The following is a 21377-nucleotide window of genomic DNA, read 5'->3' on the forward strand; positions in this document are numbered from 1 at the left end:
TGGGCTTTCCTCTGACACCGCCTATTATATACAGTTGAAGTCGGAAGTTTACATTCACTTAGCCAAATACATTTTAACTCAAGTTTTTCACAATTCCTGACATTTAATCCAAGTAAAAATGTCGTCTTAGATCAGTTAGGATCACCACTTTATTTGAAGAATGTGAAATGTCAGAATGATAGTAGAGAGAATGATTTATTTCAGCTTTTATTTCTTTCATCACATTCCCAGTGGGTCAGAAGTTTACATACACTCAATTAGTATTTGGTAGCATTGCCTTTAAATTGTTTAACTTGGGTCAAACATTACGGGTAGCCTTCCACAAGCTTCCCACAATAAGTTGGGTGAATTTTGGCTCATTCCTACTGACAGAGCTGGTGTAACTCAGGTTTGTAGGCCTCCTTGCTCGCATACACTTTTTCAGTTCTGCCCACAAATGTTCTATAGGATTGAGGTCAGGGCTTTGTGATGGCCACTCCAATACCTTGACTTATTGTCCTTAAGCCATTTTGCCACAACTTTGGAAGTATGCTTGGGGTCATTGTCCATTTGGAAAACCCATTTGCAACAAGCTTTAACTTCCTGACTGATGTCTTGAGATGTTGCTTCAATATATCCACATAATTTTCCTTCCTCATGTGCATCCAGTCCCTCCGACAGCAAAGCACCCCCACAGCATGATGCTGCCACCCCCGTGCTTCATGGTTGGGATGGTGTTCTTCGGCTTGCAAGCCTCCCCCTTTTTCCTCCAAACATAACGATGGCCATTGTGGCCAAACAGTTCTATTTTTGTTTCATCAGACCACATTTCTCTAAAAAGTACAATCTTTGTCCCCATGTGCAGTTGAAAACCATAGTCTGGCTTTTTTATTGCGGTTTTGGACCAGTGGCTTCTTCCTTGCTGAGCGGCCTTTCAGGTTTTGTCGATATAGGACTCATTTAACTGTAGATATAGATACTTTTGTACCTGTTTCCTCCAGCATCTTCACAAGGTCCTTTGCTGTTCAGTCACCTGAGGGGGTTAAAGGTTTTGTCGTGCCCTCTTCACGACTGTCTTGGTGTGTTTGGACCATGATCGATCGTTGGTGATGTAGACACCAAGGAACTTGAAACTCTCGACCCGCTCCACTACAGCCCCGTTGATGTTAATGGGGGCCTGTTCGGCCTGCCGTTTTCCTGTAGTCCACGATTAGCTCCTTAGTCTTGCTCACATTGAGGGAAAGGTTGTTGTCCTGGCACCACACTGCCAGTTCTCTGACCTCCTCCCTATAGGATGTCTCATCGTTGTCGGTGATCAGGCCTACCACTGTGGTGTCATCAGCAAACTTAATGATGGTGTTGGAGTTGTGTTTGGCCACACAGTCATGGGTGAACAGGGAGTACAGGAGGGGACTATGTACACACCCATGAGGGGTCCCCTGAGGATCAGCGTGGCAGACGTGTTTAATATTACCCTTAACACCCGGGGTGTGGCCCGTCAGTCAGTCCAGGATCCAGTTGCAGAGGGAGGGCTTTAGTCCCAGGGTCCTTTGCTTAGTGATGAGCTTCGTGAGCACTATGGTGTTGAACGCTAAGCTGTAGTCAATGAACAGCATTCTCACATGGGTGTTCCTTTTGTCCAGGTGGGAAAGGGCAGTGCGGAGTGCGATTGAGATTGCATCATCTGTGGATCTGTTGGGGCGGTATGCAAATTGCAGTGGGTCTAGGGTATCTGGGAGGATGCTGTTGATGTGAGCCATAACCAGCCTTTCAAAGCACTTCATGGCTACCGACGTGAGTGCTAAGAGGTGGTAATAATTTAGGCAGGTTACCTTGGTGTTCTTGGGCACAGGGACTATGGTGGTCTGCTTGAAACATGTAGGTATTACAGAGACAGTAAGGGAGAGGTTGAAAATCTCAGTGAAGACACTTGCCAGTTGGTCTGTGTATGCTTTGTGTACACGTCCTGGTAATCTATCTGGCCGCGCGGCTTTGTGAATGTTGACCTGTTTAAAGGTCTTGCTCACATCGGCTACCGAGAGCGTTATCACACAGTCATCCAGAACAGCTGGTGCTCTCGTGCATGCTTCAGTGTTGCTTGCCTCGACCGAGCATAAAAGGCGTTTAGCTCATCTGGTAGGCTTGCGTCACTGGGCAGCTCACGTCTGGGTTTCCCTTTGTAGTCCGTAACAGTTTTCAAGCCCTGCCACATCCGATGAGCGTCAGAGCCAGTGTAGTAGGATTCAATTTTAATCCTGTATTGACGCTTTGCTTGTTTGATGGTTCGTCTGAGGGCATAGCGGGATTTCTTATAGGCGTCCGGAATAGTGTCCCGCTCCTTGAAAGCAGAAGCTCTAGCCTTCAGCTCGATGCAGATGTTGCCTTTAATCAACGGCTTCTGGTTGGGATATATATGTACGGTCACTGAGGGAACGATATCGTCAATGCACTTATTGATGAAGCCGATGACTGAGGTGGTATACTCCTCAATGCCACTGGATAAATCCCGGAACATACTCCAGTCTGTGCTAGCAAAACAGTCCTGTAGTGTAGCATCCGCACCATCTGACCACTTCCGTATTAAGCGAGTCACTGATACCTCCTTCTTTAGTTTATACTTGTAAGCAGGAATCAGGAGGATAGAATTATGGTCGGATTTGCCAAATGGAGGGCACGGGAGAGCTTTGTATGCATCTCTGTGTGGAATAAAGGTGGTGTAGAGTTTTTTTTCCTCTGGTTGCACATGTGACATGCTGGTAAAAATGTGATAAAACTGATTTAGGTTTGCCTGCATTAGGCCACTAGGAGAGCTGCTTCTGGGTGAGCATTTTCTTGTTTGCTTATGGCCTTAGAGGTGGTTGGTTGAGTGCGCTCTTAGTGCCAGCGTTGGTCTGTGGTGGTAAATAGATGGCTATGAATAATATAAACTCAGAAAGAAACATCCTCTCACTGTCGATTGCGTTTATTTTCAGCAAACTGAACATGTGTAACTATTTGTATGAACATAAGATTCAACAACTGAGACAAACTGTACAAGTTCCTTAGACATGTGACTAACATAAATTGAATAATGTGTCCATGAACAAGGGGGGTGGGGGCTGTTGCCACCAGCTACATTAAGTACTGCAGTGCATCTTATCCTCATGGACTGCACCAGATTTGCCAGTTCTTGCTATGAGATGTTAACCCACTCTTCCACTAAAGCACCTGCAAGTTCCTAGACAATTCTGGGGGGGAATGGCCCTAGCCCTCACCCTCCGATCCAACAGGTCCCAGACGTGCTCAATGGGATTGAGATCCGGGCTCGGTGTAACGCTCATTCCTTCGACGATAAATGCGAATCCAACCAACACCCCTGGTGAGACAAAACCGCGACTCGTCAGTGAAGAGCACTTTTTGCCAGTCCTGTCTGGTCCAGGGACGGTGGGTTTGTGCCCATCGGCGACGTTGTTGCCAGTGATGTCTGGTGAGGACCTACCTTACAACTGGCCTACAAGCCCTCAGTCCAGCCTCTCTCTGCCTATTGCGGACAGTCTGAGCACTGATGGAGGGATAATGCGTTCCTGGTGTAACTTGAGCAGTTGTTGTTGCCATCCTGTACCTGTCCCGCAGGTGTGATGTTCGGATGTACCGATCCTGTGCAGGTGTTGTTACACGTGGTCTGCCACTGCGAGGATGATCAGCTGTCCGTCCTGTCTCCCTGTAGCTCCGTCTTAGGCATCTCACAGTACGGACATTGCAATTTATTGCCCTGGCCACATCTGCATTCCTCATGCATCCTTGCAGCATGCCTAAGGCACATTCACGCAGATGAGCATGGACCCTAGGCATCTTTCTTTTGGAGTTTTTCAGAGTCAGTAGAAAGGCCTCTTTAGTGTCCTAAGTTTTCATAACTGTGACCTTAATTGCCTACCGTCTGTAAACTGTTAGTGTCTTAACGACCGTACCACAGGTGCATGTTCATTAATTGTTTATGGTTCATTGAACAAGCATGGGAAACAGTGTTTAAACCCTTTACAAATGAAGATCTGTGAAGTCATTTGGATTTTTACGAATTATCTTTGAAAGACAGGGTCCTGAAAAAGTGACGTTTCTTTTTTTGCTGAGTTTAGATGAATAGTCTCTTGGTGGATAGTGTGGTTTCCAGCTTATCATAACGTACTCTACCTCAGGCGAGCAATACCTCAAGACTTCTTTAATATTAGACATTGCGCACCAGCTGTTATTGACAAAAAGACACCCCCCCCACCCCTCGTCTTACCAGGCGTAGCTCCTCTGTTCTGCATTGAAAATCCCTCCAGATCTATATTGTCCGTGTAGTCGTTCAACCACTACTCGGTGAAACATTGGATATTACAGTTCTTAATGTCCCGTTGGTAGGATAATCGTAGGTATTCCATTTTTATTTTCCAATGATTGCATGTTAGCAAGTAGAATTGATGGCAATGGGAATTTACTCACTCGCCTACGGATTCTCAAAAGGCAGCCTGATCTGCGTCCTCTTTTTCTCCGTCTTTTCTTCATGCAAATGATGTGAATCTGGGCCTGTTCCAGGGAGAGTAGTATATCTTTCTTGTGGGACTCGTTAAAGAAAAAAACTTATTTCAGTCCGTGGTGAGTAATCCCAGTTTTGATGTCCAGAAGTTATTTTCGGTCATAAGAGACGAAAGCAGCAACATTATGAAATAAGTTAAAAAAATAAAAAAGTTACAAACAACGCAAAAAAAAATGAAGAAAATAGCACAATTTATTACGGGCATGTAAAACGTCAGCCATCCTCTTCGGCGCCATTTTTCTAGTCTTTTTAAGAAACATTTGTGTGTTGAAAATGCCTAACCACTTTATAATCTATTTGCATAGACTTCAAACAGACCAGACACACCACAATGTGTTTCTTCAAGGTACCAAACCCCCAAAAATATTTAATGCGTCACTCAGTTATGTACAGAGCCATGCCATCGTGCAATGCTCTGCCACCAGAGGTTACTCAGGTAAAAAGCAAGTTTAGCTTTAAAAAACATATTTTATCACACGCCTCTCCTCTTTCTAAAGATCTAATTTAACTGTACTGTATATAAGAATATGTACATATGATTAGTTGTTGTCTTTGTGTTTTTACTGAGTTAGTTCATATAAGGAAAATCAGTCAATTTAAATAAATTCATTCGGCCCTAATCTATGTATTTCACATGACTGGGAAAACAGATATGCATCCGTTGGTAGGGGCGTGGATCAGAAAACCAGTCAGTATCCGGTGTGACCACTATTTGCCTCATGCAGCGCGACACATCTCCTTTGAATAGAGTTGGTAAGGCTGTTGATTGTGGCCTGCGGAATGTTTTCCCACTCCTCTTCAATGGCTGTGAGAAGTTGCTGGATGCTGGCGGGAACGGGAACATGCTGTTGTACAAGTCGATCACATCCCAAACACGCGCAATGGGTGAGTATGCAGGCCATGGAAGAACAGACATTTTGCGTCTGGAGAATTTCAGGGATTTTTTTATTTCATCTCATGAAACATGGGACCAACATTTGACATGTTGTGTTTATATTTTTGTTCAGTGTATAACCCTTATTTTTGTATTTTGAATTTAATGTAATATCTTATGTTGTTCTTGTCTATTACTGTCTGTACTTTATGTATTTGTAACTTTTATGTGGACCACAGGAAGAGTAGCTGCTGCATGTTCAATAGCAAATGGGTATCCTAAAAAATTAAACATCAGTGTAATGACATACAGTGCATTTGGAAAGTATTCAGACCCCTTGACTTTTTCCACATTTTGTTACGTTACAGCCTTACACTAAAATGGATTAAATCATTTTCCCACCTCATCAATCTACACACATTACCCCATAATTTTTAAATAAATAAATAAATAAATACGAAATATTACATTTACATAAGCATTCAGACCCTTGACTCAGTACTTTGTTGAAGCACCTTTGGCAGCGATTACAGCCTCGAGTCTTCTTGGGTATGACGCTACAAGCTTGGCACACCTGTATTTGGGGAGTTTCTCCTGTTCTTCTCTGCAGATCCTCTCAAGCTCTGTCAGGTTGGATGGAGAGTGTTGCTCCACAGCTATTTTCAGGTCTCTCCAGAGATGTACGATCGAGTTCAAGTCCAGGCTCTGGCTGGGCCACTCAAGGAAATTCAGAGACTTGTCCCAAAGCCACTCCTGCATTGTCTTGACTGTGTGCTTAGGGTCTTTGTCCTGTTGGAAGGTGAACCTTCCTGAGCAGGTTTTCATCAAAGATCTCAGTACTTTGTTCCGTCCATCTTTCCCTCAATCCTGACTAGTCTCCCAGTCCCTGCTGCTGAAAAAAATTCCCCACAGCATGATTCTTCCACCACCATGCTTCACCGTAGGGATGGTGCCAGGTTTCCTCCAGACGAAACGCTTGGCATTCAGGCCAAAGAGTTTAATCTTGGTTTCATCAGACCAGAGAATCCTCTAGGTGCCTTTTGGCAAACTCCAAGCAGGCTGTCATGTGCTTTTTACTGAGGAGTGGCTTCTGTCTGGCCACCCTACAGTAAAGGCCTGATTGGTGGAGTGCTGCAGAGATGGTTGTCCTTCTGGAAGGTTCTCCCATCTCCACAGAGGAACTGTCAGAGTGACCATCAAAGTCACTCTGTCAGAGTGACCATCGGGTTTTTGGTCACATCCCTGACCAAGGCCCTTCTCCCCAGATTACTCAGTATGTCTGGGCGGCCAGCTAGGAAGAGTCTTGGTGGTTCCACAGTGTTTTTGGGGGCCTTCAATACTGCAGAATTCTTTTGGTACCCTTCCCCATATCTGTGCCTTGACACAATCCTGTCTCGGAGCTCTACAGACAATTCCTTCGACCTCATGGCTTGGTTTTTGCTCTAACATGCACTGTCAACTGTGGGACCTTATATAGACAGGTGTGTGTCTTTCCAACTCATGTCCAATCAATTGAATTTCCCAAAGGTGGACTCCAATCAAGTTGTAGAAACATCTCAAGGATGATCAATGGGAACAGGATGGACCTGAGCTCAATTTCGAGTCTTATGTAATAAATGAGGTATCTGTTTTTTATTTTTATGTCTAAAAATCTGTTTTCACTACGTCATTATAGGGTATTGTGTGTAGATTGATGAGGAAACATGTTTATTTAATCCATTTTAGAATTAGGCTGTAACGTAACAAAATGTGGAAAAAGTAAAGGTGTCTGAATACTTTCTGAATGCACTGTAGTCCGGTTTGACTGACATAGTATGGCAGATAGGACACTTAATTGCTGATTATAGGCCCTGGTCAAAAGTAGTGCACCATACAGGGAATAGGTTGCCATTTGGGACACAACCGGTGTCTTTTGAGATGCAGACTGGGATCTGTATTACCAGGTCCTGATGCGGTACCGGAAGGTCTCTTTGGCTGTTACGATAGATTCAGATGGTTTACTAGTTTCAGCAACAAGAAAAAATAAATATATCATTTTCAATGGAAGGAGACACGAAGCAACATTCTAAGATTTGACTGTTGGCAACTATAGTTGCGAATTTCAGGAACACAACTTTGTGATAACCAATCAGAAAAGGGAAGCTCTCGCTAGCCAGCTTTAACACTGTGCTCGATAGCATCATTGGTGGTAGCCTGTTTCACATGCTGTAAAAAAGAAACACACAGGGGGGAGAGCACAGGTTGTGAGCAATGTGAATCCACCATCTACCTGGAAGAAGGAGGAGAAGACTTGGAAGGTGTAGATGGCGCAGGAGCCGTCTGAGTCGGACACCAGCTGGTTGATGTGCCTCCGCCACGCCTCGTCGGCGTCATCGCACACCGCAGGCTGGAATGCCGCCAGGATGGCCGAGAAGAAGGGTGACGGAGGAAGGGAAGAACGAGACTCCATCAGCTCGTCTCTTTCCTCCTCGCCGAGACTGGTGGGGTAAACCAGGCACACACATCAAGAAATAGCAGCACTCCAAAACACTTTTCAGACCCTCATGCTGACCAGAACCATATTGTGCTGGCTTACATAATATTATTTTACCATTCAGTAGTATGAAAAGGGTATAAATACTGACAAAAGCACTATTGCAGGTTTGATTAGACTTTCATGATCACACTTTATGACCAATTCCATTACAATTAATAAGCATTTATTGGCCTAAAATGTATAAAGCACTATAAACACTTTCATTAACCACGTTTTCTTCTAACTGACCTGAACAGTGCTATGTACCTGGGCAGTGCGCTGAAGTCCAGGTCCAGTTCTTCTCGGTAGTCTCCCGGAGCCAGATTTTCCAGGCTGAAGCTGTCGCCGCTGCAGTCAAACCTCGGCAGGAGGTCACTGATGGACAGGTCATCCTCATGGATGTTCGTGTCCTCGTCTTCTACTGATATCTCAGCCTAGAGGGAGAGAGGAAAGGAGGGAGGGACTTACTCGAAGTGCCGGCATCAGACGGTCAATATCAGGCTGTGTTCCAAAGGGCAACCTATTCCCTAGGTAGTGCACTACTTTCACTAGGGTTCATAGGGCTCTAGTCAAAAGTAGTGCACTATATAGAGAATAGGGTGCTATTTGGGAAGCAGACTCAGTGTAGTACCCCCAGCCAATTTGATCTATTCCAGTACTTCAAAACCGGCTGTAGGTACTTGAGGCCAGGTTTGGACAACACTGGTCTATGTAATTTAATACAACACTGATGGTGTTCTACTGACGGAATCCAGTGAGTGACAGTAAATCCCTGAGAGACCTAAGTGTTAAAGCACTCCATGAATCCATTATTATTATTATATGCAGTCAAATATTCTTGATGATGTGCTTTTGGGGGAATATGCATAATATTGCTTAATGATGAGAATGACTCACAATTATGACACTTTCCTCCTAAAGGTAAGACATTTTTTGAAAGTACAGTATTAGGAATAAATGATAGGCATACTGACCTTTCCAACGGACAAAGATGCTCTATGCTGTGTTAAATTTCACATTTGGTTATGTTTTCACGAGTGTGTGCAAATTATGCCAATTGTTTCAGACACAGAAAGAGAACCACCTTGCTACCATACAACCACAAAACCCCAAGAACACAGCAATGCTATTCCTCAAAAGATAATATAGAATATAAATGGAAGCATTTGCAGCACCAACCAGCCCATGACCCAACACATTAGATAATAGGTGTTAGAACAGCTATTAGAAGATTTAGCTGTGACATGCAGCTAACTAGAAGCTGAAGACTAAACACTGGGTCCTGCCATATCCTCTCTGGTGAAAATCTTGAAGATTCACAGAGAAATACACATAATACCTTATTGAGAAACAGCAACACTTATCGCTAAAATCGAACTGTGAAAGGATAGGATATAATTGTATTATTTGGCAGCATTGACAGGAGGAATAGGAGTGAGTGGGCGCCCATATCTCAGACACTCTGAAGTCCTTATTTACCCTCGGCATTGAATTCTCTGCCAGCGAGACCTCGAAACTGGACGTTCGGGTGTGCAAAGGGGGAAGAGGCGGGTCAGCGGCTGAGTTGTCAATGGAGGTGTACAGAGAGTCCAATTGATTGACCTCCTCGGTGGGGGAGAGATTCACAATCTGCAACGAGACAAAAGTACAGCTCAGAGTCCTCCTCCAGTCTAATCATCAGATCCGGGTTAAAATAGTATTCGCCTTCTTTCAAATATTTGGATTGAGTGACCGGGCGAGGTTTACACTTTCGGACTACTACCATGGTTCCATGGCACCAGGCGAGCTCAATCGAGCTTGAAGTATTTGGAAGAAAACAAATACTACTTCAACCAGTGCCAGATGGGCGAGGTTTGCACTTTTGGGACTATTCCATTGGTTCCATGAACTTGATCGAGCTTGAAGTACTTGGAAGAAAACAAATACTACTTGAACCCAGATCTGCTAGTCAGGACATCATGCACGAGGCAACTGTTGTGAGAGCAGAGAAAACCATTTCACAAAAGTATAAACACAAAGTATTTGAGCAGAATTGTATGAGATAAGCACAGAGCAGCAGAGCATGCCTCCTGGTTGAGTCCTAGCAATTGTAACCGTTTATACATGGTCAGATATTATTTAATCCCCCCAGTAGTTAAGGTTAGGATTGGGGGGGGAGGTAGGGTAATCTGATCCTAGGTCTGTGGTTAGAGAGACGTACCACCTGGGAGTGAGAGAGGATCTGGCTGGCGGTGATGGACTCTTCCTCTGAGGATTCCTCTGAGTCCTGGTGGGTGAACTGGCCTAGGCTGGGTGTGCTGCTGGACAGCTCACTGTCATCCAGGGGCACCATGTCACTCCTGTCCAGGCTATCCATGGAGCGTCTCCGCACCCCCCAGTTGAAGCTGTCCATCGTCTCCCCCTGCAAGGACGATACACACAGCTTTAAGAAACTAGACGACACAGAGCCAGATACCTCACACATACACACTCACAGGGGTCTACGCACACACACACACAAAGGGGGTCTACACACATGCACACACAAAGGGGTCTACACCCATGCATGTGTACACATACACACACGTCTACGCACACACAAGGGTCTACACCCATGCGCACACACACAGAGTAACCAGCAGCCACAAATACTTGACCATGCAGTGTAAGTGAAGGCTGATCTTCATGGGAGAGTTACCCAATGACAATGTCAACAGCCTCACTTATACCATTTCACACTACTGAGCGGAGGTGATACAAGCCAAGCTGAGATGTACTACCCTAGCATGGTTACACATTCAACCACAGTTGCTGGAACCGTGCTGACGGACCATGTGAACAGAAAATATCCAAGACAGCACAGTACGGTTTGGCACAGTCACGTGAAAAAGTAGTCTTTTAGTGCATCATAACATAAACTTTCAAACAGATCAGATCAAAACAGCCCTCTTAACGAAAACTGAAAAACAACTTGGGTTTGACTCCGCTGGGAGCTTTTTGGACTTCCTAAATATTGTGTAGTATTATCCCCTGAGCCTAATGGCTTCAGTCTTGTTTCAGATCCTCCTGGGTGAAGTTTCCTCTAGGTACAGCTTCCAATCCCCCAATCCTAACCATTACAGGGGAAAAATGCAAAACTGACCCAAGATGCATCTAGTGGCAACTTCATCCTACACCAGTTCAGATGCCAAATTACTTTCCATCAGGTCACGATTCTGGAGAATGTCAGCCAATGTCCACATTCCAACCAGCCTCCTCAGGGCTGCATTTCATATGGCACCCTACTTTCTTATGAGCCCTGGTCAAAAGTAGTGCAATATAAAGGGAATAGGGTGCCATTTGGAATACAGTCCAGGTCACCACATCAGGCAGGACAGATCCTGGACCTGTGGTGACTGACTAGATTCATCATATTTTACTCTGGTGGAAAGCGAGGGCTAGCCTGGTCCCAGATCTGTTTGAGCCTGCCTGCAGTCCCAGCTAACAATTCCAGGGAGAGAGAATGTTTTTGTAATGTTACCCATAATCTTCCCCTGATGTTTCAGTGTCCAGTTTTCCATTAGTTAGGGGAACATTATATGTATGTTAGCAAAAACCTCCTGAGAAACTATTTAGCATGTTGACATTAGAGTTAGAACATTTCCTTATTGTCAAACAAAACTTACCCAGAACGTGGTTACCATGTTCTCAGAATAAAGATATTAATGTTCTAGACACGTTCCATAAACATTCATGTGTCCAGTTTTATGAGGGTTAGGAGAATATTCCATCAAGGTCACACCAAACATGGTTGCCATGATCTCAGACTATAAAGATATGAATGTTCATGGGAACGTTGCAAGAACATTCCTGTGTCCAAGGACGTTTAAAACATAGGTCAAATACTCACTCACACCCTGCGACTAGTGATGTCCTGAAAACCTGCCCACTTGACCCCATCCCCTCCTGCCTTCTCCAGACCAACTCCGGATGACCTTCTCCCATTCCCCACATCCCTGACCACTGGCTGCGTCCCCTCTTACTTCAAGATGGCCAGAGTCGGTCCCCTCCTCAAGAAACCAACACTTGACCCCTCTGACGTTAAAAACTACAGACCAGTATCCCTTCTTTTCTTTCCAAAACACTTGAGCGTACAGTCTCTGACCAACTCTCTCGTTATCTCTAACAGAATAATCTTCTTGACCCTAACCAGTCAGGGTTCAAGGTGACTCAATCAACTGAGAGCGCTCTCCTCTGTGTCACAAAGGCTCTCCGCTCTGCCAAAGCAGACTCTCTCCTCTGTTTTCATCCTTCTAGGTCTACCCGCTGCCTTCGACACCATGAACCATCAGATCCTCCTCTCCACCCTCTCAGGGTTGGGCTCACTCCTGGTTTGCATCCTACCTGGACGGTCACTCCTAGCAGGTGGAGTGGCGAGGATCTGTGTCTGCACCACGTGCTCTCACTACTGGTGTCCCCCAGGGCTCGGTTCTAGGCTCTCTCCTCTTTTCGAAGTCACTCGGCTCGGTCATATCCTCACATGGTCTCTCTTATCATTGCTATGCGGATGAACAAGCTTCCCCCTAAAAAGTCAGGACAGCGGAGTCCCGGCCCATCTTTCGAAAATCGCATGAAATCTTACCTCTTTTAAGAGTATAGTAAATGCCTCCGAACCCCCCCCCCCAAATTAAAATAAATCAAAATGCACTTGTCTTTCCCACTAGCACTAACTTTGCTGATAAATGCTTTGTTAAGGGAAAATGTACTTGATATGATTGTGATGCGTTGTCTCACCTAGCTAAATTGTAAGTCACTCTCGATAACAGCATCTGCTAAATGACAAAAATTTGAAATGTAAAGTCATGGTCCCCAAGAGGTTTTTGTCTAGTTCCCGGGTTGTTCCGGTGACGTCCCCAAATACGTTTTTAGGACATTCCCTGATGCTCCCAAAGAAATGTTCTCCGGAGAAAAAAAAAACATGTTTCTTTACACATCACCCCTTGTTACAGTTGCTGAGCCCATCAAAGTCCTGATTGGTAAACCACTGATACATTCACAGCTCTTTTTCTGTTGGCAAGGTTAGGGACAAACACAAATAGTGCTTTCAACATACAACGTTTTCAACTTACATATTTGACACTTTGTGCATGTTCATTTCCAGTAATTATTATTCTTCACTTTTTAACCTCTCGGTTCACGGCATTATGATCTTACTGCTACACCACCGTCAAAGACTGATTTGACCTACATTGTAAAACTTTGAAGTAAAAAGTACACTAAATCAAAACTATTTTATTTATCATTGGAGTAACATTAAACAGACTAATATGCCCACCAACATGAGATAAATAAAACATACAACCCCTAAAATGTATGAAATAAGTCAATCAAATCAATGATGAGACAATAAATCAGATTAACTGACACACATTGTGGAGTAGCAAGAAGATCAGAATGCCATGACCCAAGATCTGAGTTCAAATCCCAGGTAATAGTAACTACTGTGTCTTCAGAAAGTATTCACACTCCTTGACTTTTTGTTGTTGTGTTACAACGTGGGATTTTCAAGTCTTGCCATTAATGTTCAAGCCGACTTAACTCAAAACTGTAGCTAGGCCACTCAGGAAAATTCAATGTCTTGGTAACTTCAGTGTATCACTGTTCTTTATTAAAAGCTCTGACGAGGGCCTTGAGGCTGATACATAAGCTTAATAAAGAACAGTAATACTAGCAAGAGCAGTGTGCGAGTTTCTCTTTTCTTTCGGGTTATTGTACTGCTGAAAGGTGAATTTGTCTCCCAGTGTCTGTTGGAAAGCACGACCAGATTTTCCTCTAGGATTTTGCTTGTGCTTAGCTCTATTACATTTCTATTTATCCTAAAAAAACTCCCTAGTCCTTATCGATGACAAGCATACCGTTAACATGATGCAGCCACCACCATTCTTGAAAACATGAAGAGTGGTACTCAGTGGTGTGTTGTGTTGGATTTGCCCCAAACATTACACTTTGTATTCAGGACACTGACATTTCTTTTGCAGTTTTACTTTAGTGCCTTATTGTAAACATGCATGTTTTGGAATATTTGTATTCTGTACTGGCTTCTTTTTAGTCTGTCAATTAGGTTAGTATTGTGGAGTAAATACAATGTTGATCCATCCTCAGTTCTCTGATCAGAGCAATTAAACGACTGTTTTAAAGTCGCCATTGGCCTCATGGTGAAATCGCTGAGGGGTTTCCTTCCTCTCCGGCAACTAGGAAAGACACCCGCATTTTTTAAATGACTGGGTGTGTATTGACACACCAGCTAAAGTGTAACTAATAACTTCACTATATTCAATGTCTGGTTTTTGTATTTTTACCCATCTACCAATAGGTGCCCTTCTTTCGGAGGGATTAGAAAACCTCCCTGGTCTTTGTGGTTGAATCTGTGTTTGAAATTCACTGCTCGACTGAGGGACCGTACAGATAATTGTGTGGGGTACAGAGATGATTACAAAATCATGCTAAACACTATTATTGCACACAGAGTGAGTCCATGCAACTTATTAAGCATATTTTTCAGTCTGACCTTATTTATGCTTGCCTTATTAACAAAGGAATTGAATAATTAACTCAAGGGATCTTTTAATTTGTATTAATTTGTAAAAATATAAATACAATATAATTCCATTCCGACATTATGGGGTATTGTGTGTAGACCAGTGACAAAAAATCTGAACTTAATCGATTTTAAATTCAGGCTGTAACACAAGAAAATGTGGGAAAAGTCAAGGGGCGTGAATACTTTCTGAAGGCACTGTAAATGAACATGCACAATATAATCATGTATGTCAAAGTGTTTCAAATATGTAAGTTGAAAACATTGCGTGTTGAAAGTACTGTTTGTGTGTGTGGGTGTCCCTAACCTTGCAAACAGACAAAAAGCTGTGAATGGATAAGTGGTTCACCAATCAGGGCCTTGATGGTCTCGGCAACCATAACAAGGGGTGGTGTGTAAAGAAACAAGTATTTTTCTTCCGGAGAACGTTTCTTTGGGACCATCAGGCATACGCCTAAAAACGTATTTAGGGAAGTCCCTGGAAAAAGCTGGGAACTAGACAAAAACCTCCAGGGGACCATGACAGAACGTCCAATGTTTTAAACGTCCTTGGACACAGGAGAGTTCTTGCAACGTTCCCATGAAACCTATCTAGAAAATGAATTACTTATATTCTGAGAACATGGCAACCATGTTCTGTGTATGTTTGGTGTGACGTTGATTAAATATTCTCCTAACCCTAACAAAACTGGATACATGAATGCTCTTACAACGATCCCATGAAATATGTCTAGAACATTAATATTGAATATTCAGAGAAAATGGTAACCACATTCTGCGTAAGTTCTGATTGACATTAACGTATCTTGGGTAGGGGGCAGTATTTTGAATTTTGGATGAATGAGGTGCCCAATGTAAACTGCCTGTTACTCAGGCCCAGAAGCTAGGATATGCATGGTAGTATTGGATAGAAAGCACTCCAAAGTTTCCAAAACTGTTAAGATAATGTCTGTGAGTATAACAGAACTGATATGGCAGGCAAAAATATTTTTTGATGTGGGTACTTTTCAATTGAATGCCTATACAGCATGTAATGGGATAGGACCCAGATTGCAGTTCCTATGGCTTCCACTAGATGTCAACAGTCTATAGACATTGTTTCAGGCTTGTTTTCTGAAAAATGAGGAAGAATGAGACCATGCTTTCAGTGGACTGCAGAAAGAAGCAGAGCTGGTTTGCAAGCGTGACCGATTGCGTGCCCTTCGTTATTTTTCCTTTCTATTGAAAACGCTATTGTCCGGTTTAAATATTGTCAATTATTTAGACAATAGACATCCTGAGGATTAATTATAAACATCGTTTGACATGTTTCAACAAACTTTACCGGTACTATTAGGATGTATTCGTCTGCATTTCGTGACCGCCTTTGAGCCAGTGGATTACTGAACAAAACGCGCCAATAAAACATAGTTTTGGGACATAAAGAGGGACTTTATCGAACAAAACAAACATTTATTGTGTATCTGGGACTCTTGTGACTGCAACCATATGAAGATCAAAGGTAAGTGATTAATTGTATCGCTATTTCTGACTTTTGTAATTCCTTTACTTGGTTGTAAAATCTTTGTATGCTTTTGTAAGCAGGGTGCTGTCCTCAGATAATCGCATAGTATGCTTTCGCCGTAAAGCCTTTTTGAAATCTGACACAGCAGCTGGATTAACAAGAAGTGCATCTTTAAGCTGATGTATAACACTTGTATTTTTATGTATGTTTAACCTGTTTAGGATAGGGGGCAGTATTGACACGGCTGGATAAAAAACATACCCGATTTAATCTGGTTACCACTCCTACCCAGTAACTAGAATATGCATATACTTATTACATATGGATAGAAAACACCCTAACTTTTCTAAAACTGTTTGAATGGTGTCTGTGAGTATAACAGAACTCAAATGGCAGGTCAAAACCTGAGAGATTCCTTTACAGGAAGTGGCCTGTCTGACCATTTCTTGAACTTCTTTTCCATCTCTATCATTTACTAAGGATCTCTGCTCTAACGTGACACTTCCCACGTCGTCCATAGGCGCTCAGAGCCCGGGAAAAAACAGAATGTCGTCATTCCAGCCCCAGGCTGAAACACATTATCGCCTTTCTCAAGTGGCCGATCAAGGGACACTGGGCTTATGCTCGTGACCCGACCGCCCCCGCCTTTGGGATTTTTTCCTCTGTTTGCCGAAAAGGAGATTCCCTGTCGGAATATTATCGCTTTTCTACGAGAAAAATGTCGTAAAAATTGATTTTAAACAGCGGTTGACATGCTTCGAAGTACGGTAATGGAATATTTAGAATTTTATTGTCACGAATTGTGCCATGCGCGCGACACTTCTTTACTATTTCGGATAGTGTCTGGAACGCATCGAACAAAACGCCGCTATTCGGATATAACGATGGATTATTTTGGACCAAACCAACATTTGTTATTGAAGTAGCAGTCCTGGGTGTGCATTCTGACGAAGACAACAAAAGGTAATCAAACTTTTATAATAGTAAATATGATTATGGTGAGTGCTAAACTTGCCGGGTGTCTAAATAGCGAGCCCGTGATGCCTGGGCTATGTACTTAGAATATTGCAAAATGTGCTTTCACCAAAAAGCTATTTTAAAATCGGACATATCGAGTGCATAGAGGAGGTCTGTATCTATAATTCTTAAAATAATTGTTATGCTTTTTGTGAACGTTTATCGTGAGTAATTTAGTAAAATGTTAGCGAATTCCCCGGAAGTTTGCGGGGGGTATGCTAGTTCTGAACGTCACATGCTAATGTAAAAAGCTGGTTTTTGATATAAATATGAACTTGATTGAACAAAACATGCATGTATTGTATAACATAATGTCCTAGGGTTGTCATCTGATGAAGATCATCAAAGGTGAGTGCTGCATTTAGCTGTCTTCTGGGTTTTTGTGACATTATATGCTGGCTTGAAAAATGGGTGTCTGATTATTTCTGGCTTGGTACTCTGCTGACATAATCTAATGTTTTGCTTTCGTTGTAAAGCCTTTTTGAAATCGGACAGTGTGGTTAGATTAACGAGAGTCTTGTCTTTAAATAGCTGTAAAATAGTCATATGTTTGAGAAATTGAAGTAATAGGATTTTTAAGGTTTTGAAAATCGCGCCACAGGCTGCCAGTGGCTGTTACGTAGGTGGGACGAATTCGTCCCGCCTAGCCCAGAGAGGTTAATTTGACCATTTCTGTATTTCGAATTTGGCACTCTGCAATTTCACCGGATGTTGGCCAGGTGGGACGAATGGTCTCTTGAAAACAGTTCTTGCACATCACTGGAACATTGCAATGAAAATGTTAGGTAATGACGTAATGAGACTCTGAAGGAAAAGTTCTCTAAAGTTTTGGGAACGTTTGTTGCTAGCTGGGCTGACAGATGGGGTAGGGTTTGCCCTCTTTGTTTTTCTACATATGTACATAGTGTTATTATTATGAAAATTATTGACATGTATTAAAATCAATGCTATTCTAGCATAATTCACTGTACATGACTGATATTAAACAATAATCTGAGCAGATGCAACATAAATGGAGAAGAATCTATAAGTAGTGCATTGTGTAGGGAATAGGGTGCATTTAGGACGTTACCTCAACAGTGATCAACAGCTAATTATTAAGTTGCATACTACTCGTTTAAGAGCAATAAGTCTGCTCATATCCAGTGAATGGAAGGTTGTGTGTAATGTGTGTTGATTGGATTCTTTTAGGTCACGTCCGAGCTACATGATGCTATAGTATCCCTCTGACAGGAAGTACTAAGAACACAGGCCCTGACAGGAACTGTAACGGCTTGAGTGAGGACTTGACTTAACATTAGGGTGAGTAAACCCTGAACACACTCCAAACATGTGCGTGAGCATGCACAGTATCACACACCCCCATAGGGAAAGAATCCACCCTATGTAGTGCACTACTTTAGAGCTCTGGTCAAAAGTAGTGCACTATATAGGGAATAGGGTACTGTTTGCGATGCATCCATAGACTACTACATCCCACTACATTCCATCTACACAATACAGTATTTGCATTGCATTGTAACATGACTGAACTTACCTGGATCTCCTAGATGGTGGCACAGACAAAAACAGAAAAAAATAAACCCACATTACATTAGAGGATAGAAGAGAAGAAATCAAAGTAGACACAACAAAGTGTCCTAGAGATCTGTTGAGACCATAGAAATATAATTACTAGAAAGGGCCACCCATTATGGCTTCATTGAGTTGAATGGAGATTCCCCTTCTAATAATTCCATTCGTATGTTTGAGACACTCATTTGGGATTGAGAAAGTGTCCAGCTCTCTGATTTAATAGAAAATATGATAGCACCAATAATGTAGTACATTAGTGTCATAAAATGTACACAGTACTTTATGATTTTTTTACCTCTATCATTAGGTTTGGAAGACTGAGGTTCCATAACAGCACTACACACTGAGTACGTCTGTGCACTGCAACACTGCCCCCCATTGTTACAGGGCCAACCCATAGATATCTTACTCCAAAATCCCCTGAGCAAGAAGGTACATCCAGAGAACTTATATGGGTGCACCAAGGTGAGCAACTTGTGAGTGATTTGGCCAATGCATTCACGTCTTCCACCCTTCCACACTTTTACCACTAAGCTAGTCATATTCTCAGCCCTGACAGTCAGCTTGCCTGCTTAAACCAGAGGACCACACTGGAAATAAACTGTAATAAGCTGGGGTTTTTTGTGTTTATCCTCAATGATTTCAAGGGCCTTGCATCCAAGTGCGTGATTAGAATTATGTTTTTAAATGATCAAATCACTCAACCAATCTCACCTCTCCTTCCTCTAGCTCCACGTCCAGGAAGTCAAAGTCTCTGAAGACTCTGAATTGTTGTTCGGATGTGGTGTCCTCCATGTTGTTGTCCTGCTCCTGTGTCCCCTCCTCAGATGACACCAGGCTGGGCTGCAGATCCATCAGGTCCAGCTCGCCACAGCTGGAGAAGATCACCTGGGGACAGGAGGATACATAGGGGTGAGTTAAAAGCATACGTGGGAGTACCCCACTCCATAAAAAAGTATGCTTAAATCTACAATTCAAATCAAACAAATATAATTCTCATCAGTGCATAAACAACATTATTAGTAAATCAATTTTTTTAAACGTCGTCCATATTAAATAGCCGGTCATGTTACACAATCTTAAGGCACTACTATGACATTGGTTACACATCATTCTTAACCCTTCAACATACACATTGAGTGTACAAAACATTAGGAACACCTTTATAATAATAAGTTGGACCCCCTCAGAACTGCCTCAATTCATCGGGGATGGTCTCTACAAGGTGTCGAAAGCATTCCACAAGGATGCTGGCCCACGTTGACTCCAATGCTTCCCACAGTTGTGTCAAGTTGGCTAGATGTCCTTTGGGAGGTGGACCATTCTTGATACACACGGGAAACTGTTGAGCATGCCAAACCAAGCAGCGTTGCAGCTCTTGACACACTCAAACCGGTGCGCCTGCCACCATTCCCAGTTCAAAGGGACTTAAGTCTTTCCCATTCACCCTCTGAATTGCACAGATACACAATCAGTCTCTCAATTTGGTGTAAAAATCTTTAACCTGTCTCCTCGCCTTTATTTACACTGATTGAAGTGGATGTAACAGGTGACATCAATAAGGGATTATAGTTTTCACCTGGTCAGTCTATGTCATGGAAAGAGCAGGTGTTTCTAATGTTTTGTGCACTCAGTGTATAACTTTCACAAAATGTCTGCAATATGAGTAGGCCATTATCAAAATTAGTGTGTCTAATTGTTGAATAAGTGATAAGACTGCTGCTGTCTCTCAGTGATTCTGAACAAAAAAAAAATGCACTTTTATGAATACTCAACATTAACTGCGTGGTGTGTGTGTGTGTGTGTGTGTGTGTGTGTGTGTGTGTCTCACCGAAGGGTTTTTGGTGAGCCCCACTCCTTGTCCACACAGACACAACACATTCACCAGCTTCTCCCGTGTTCTCTTCTGCAGATATGGAGAGAAGAGAGAAGTGAGGTGACGTCCCACCAGAGCAGAGCAGAGCTGCGTTGTTCAGATTGTGGAGTAGGACCTCTGAGAGGACAGCGACGCAAGAAAACAGATTACGTCAATATAAAAATAAAAACATGATCTGACCTTGCATCTCTTTCAAGGAAATGTATCATAACCGTACCGAAAGGTCTCTACCTTGAAAACGTGGCTGCTGACATGCACAATTTTGTGATTGTATTAACAGTAGACCAAAATACTAAAAGATAGTTGAGTAAAATTTCCTTTAACCTACAGACTCGTTTTACTTCTGTTGTTTCCTTTAAAAAGACTACCCTGTTCCTGCCCACTGTAAACATTGGATAACTAGAACACCGTAGGAATGTGTTTGTTCTACTTAAAGTACACAGAAATATACTGTAATATTTCTGTCATCACTCCTTATGCACAAGTTATGAAGATTTGAACTATCGTCGACTCTAGCCAAGAGCGCAACACATACACATGGAACTATGCTCAACTTTGCCGTGCTGGTCTAGCCAGCCTTCCAGAAGCTTTGCCATCACACAGCCTGTCTGCCCGTTCTGTGGTGTCCGCGTGGTCCTAAATCCAGATGTCTAAACACTCCAAACAGCCCCCTCACATTCTGAAATTGCATTTTTGTCCCTCTACCAGTTTTATCATGATTAAAAAAAGAGACAAAAAAAAAAAAAAGAGACCAGCACGGCAGAGTTGAGCATAGTTCAGTGTGTACATGTTGCACTCTTTCACCAAGTTGTAAAAGGAAGCAGATCAGAAACTGGTTACTCTTTAGTTGACTGATGTAGCTAGAAAGGTAACAATTGTTTAACTTTACAGAAAAAAAAACACACTAGTGTTTATTCGCAGTGCTG

General features: G+C 42.8%; 1 protein-coding gene across 1 annotated transcript in view; it reads right to left on the reverse strand.

Annotated features, from left to right (window-relative positions):
- The window catches only part of LOC106580640 (protein furry homolog), a 281327-nt gene that overhangs the window by 34387 nt on the left and 225563 nt on the right, over positions 1-21377 (reverse strand). The window contains exons 52-57 of the mRNA XM_014161918.2: positions 20407-20481; positions 19290-19463; positions 10124-10324; positions 9403-9552; positions 8191-8357; positions 7678-7885 (exon numbers count right to left, since the gene is read on the reverse strand). Coding sequence (XP_014017393.1) covers positions 7678-7885; positions 8191-8357; positions 9403-9552; positions 10124-10324; positions 19290-19463; positions 20407-20481 — 975 coding nt within the window. The remainder of the gene's footprint in view (positions 1-7677; positions 7886-8190; positions 8358-9402; positions 9553-10123; positions 10325-19289; positions 19464-20406; positions 20482-21377) is intronic.

Source organism: Salmo salar, chromosome ssa20, assembly GCF_905237065.1.
Source record: "Salmo salar chromosome ssa20, Ssal_v3.1, whole genome shotgun sequence".
In the NCBI taxonomy this organism is placed as follows: Eukaryota; Metazoa; Chordata; class Actinopteri; order Salmoniformes; family Salmonidae; genus Salmo; species Salmo salar.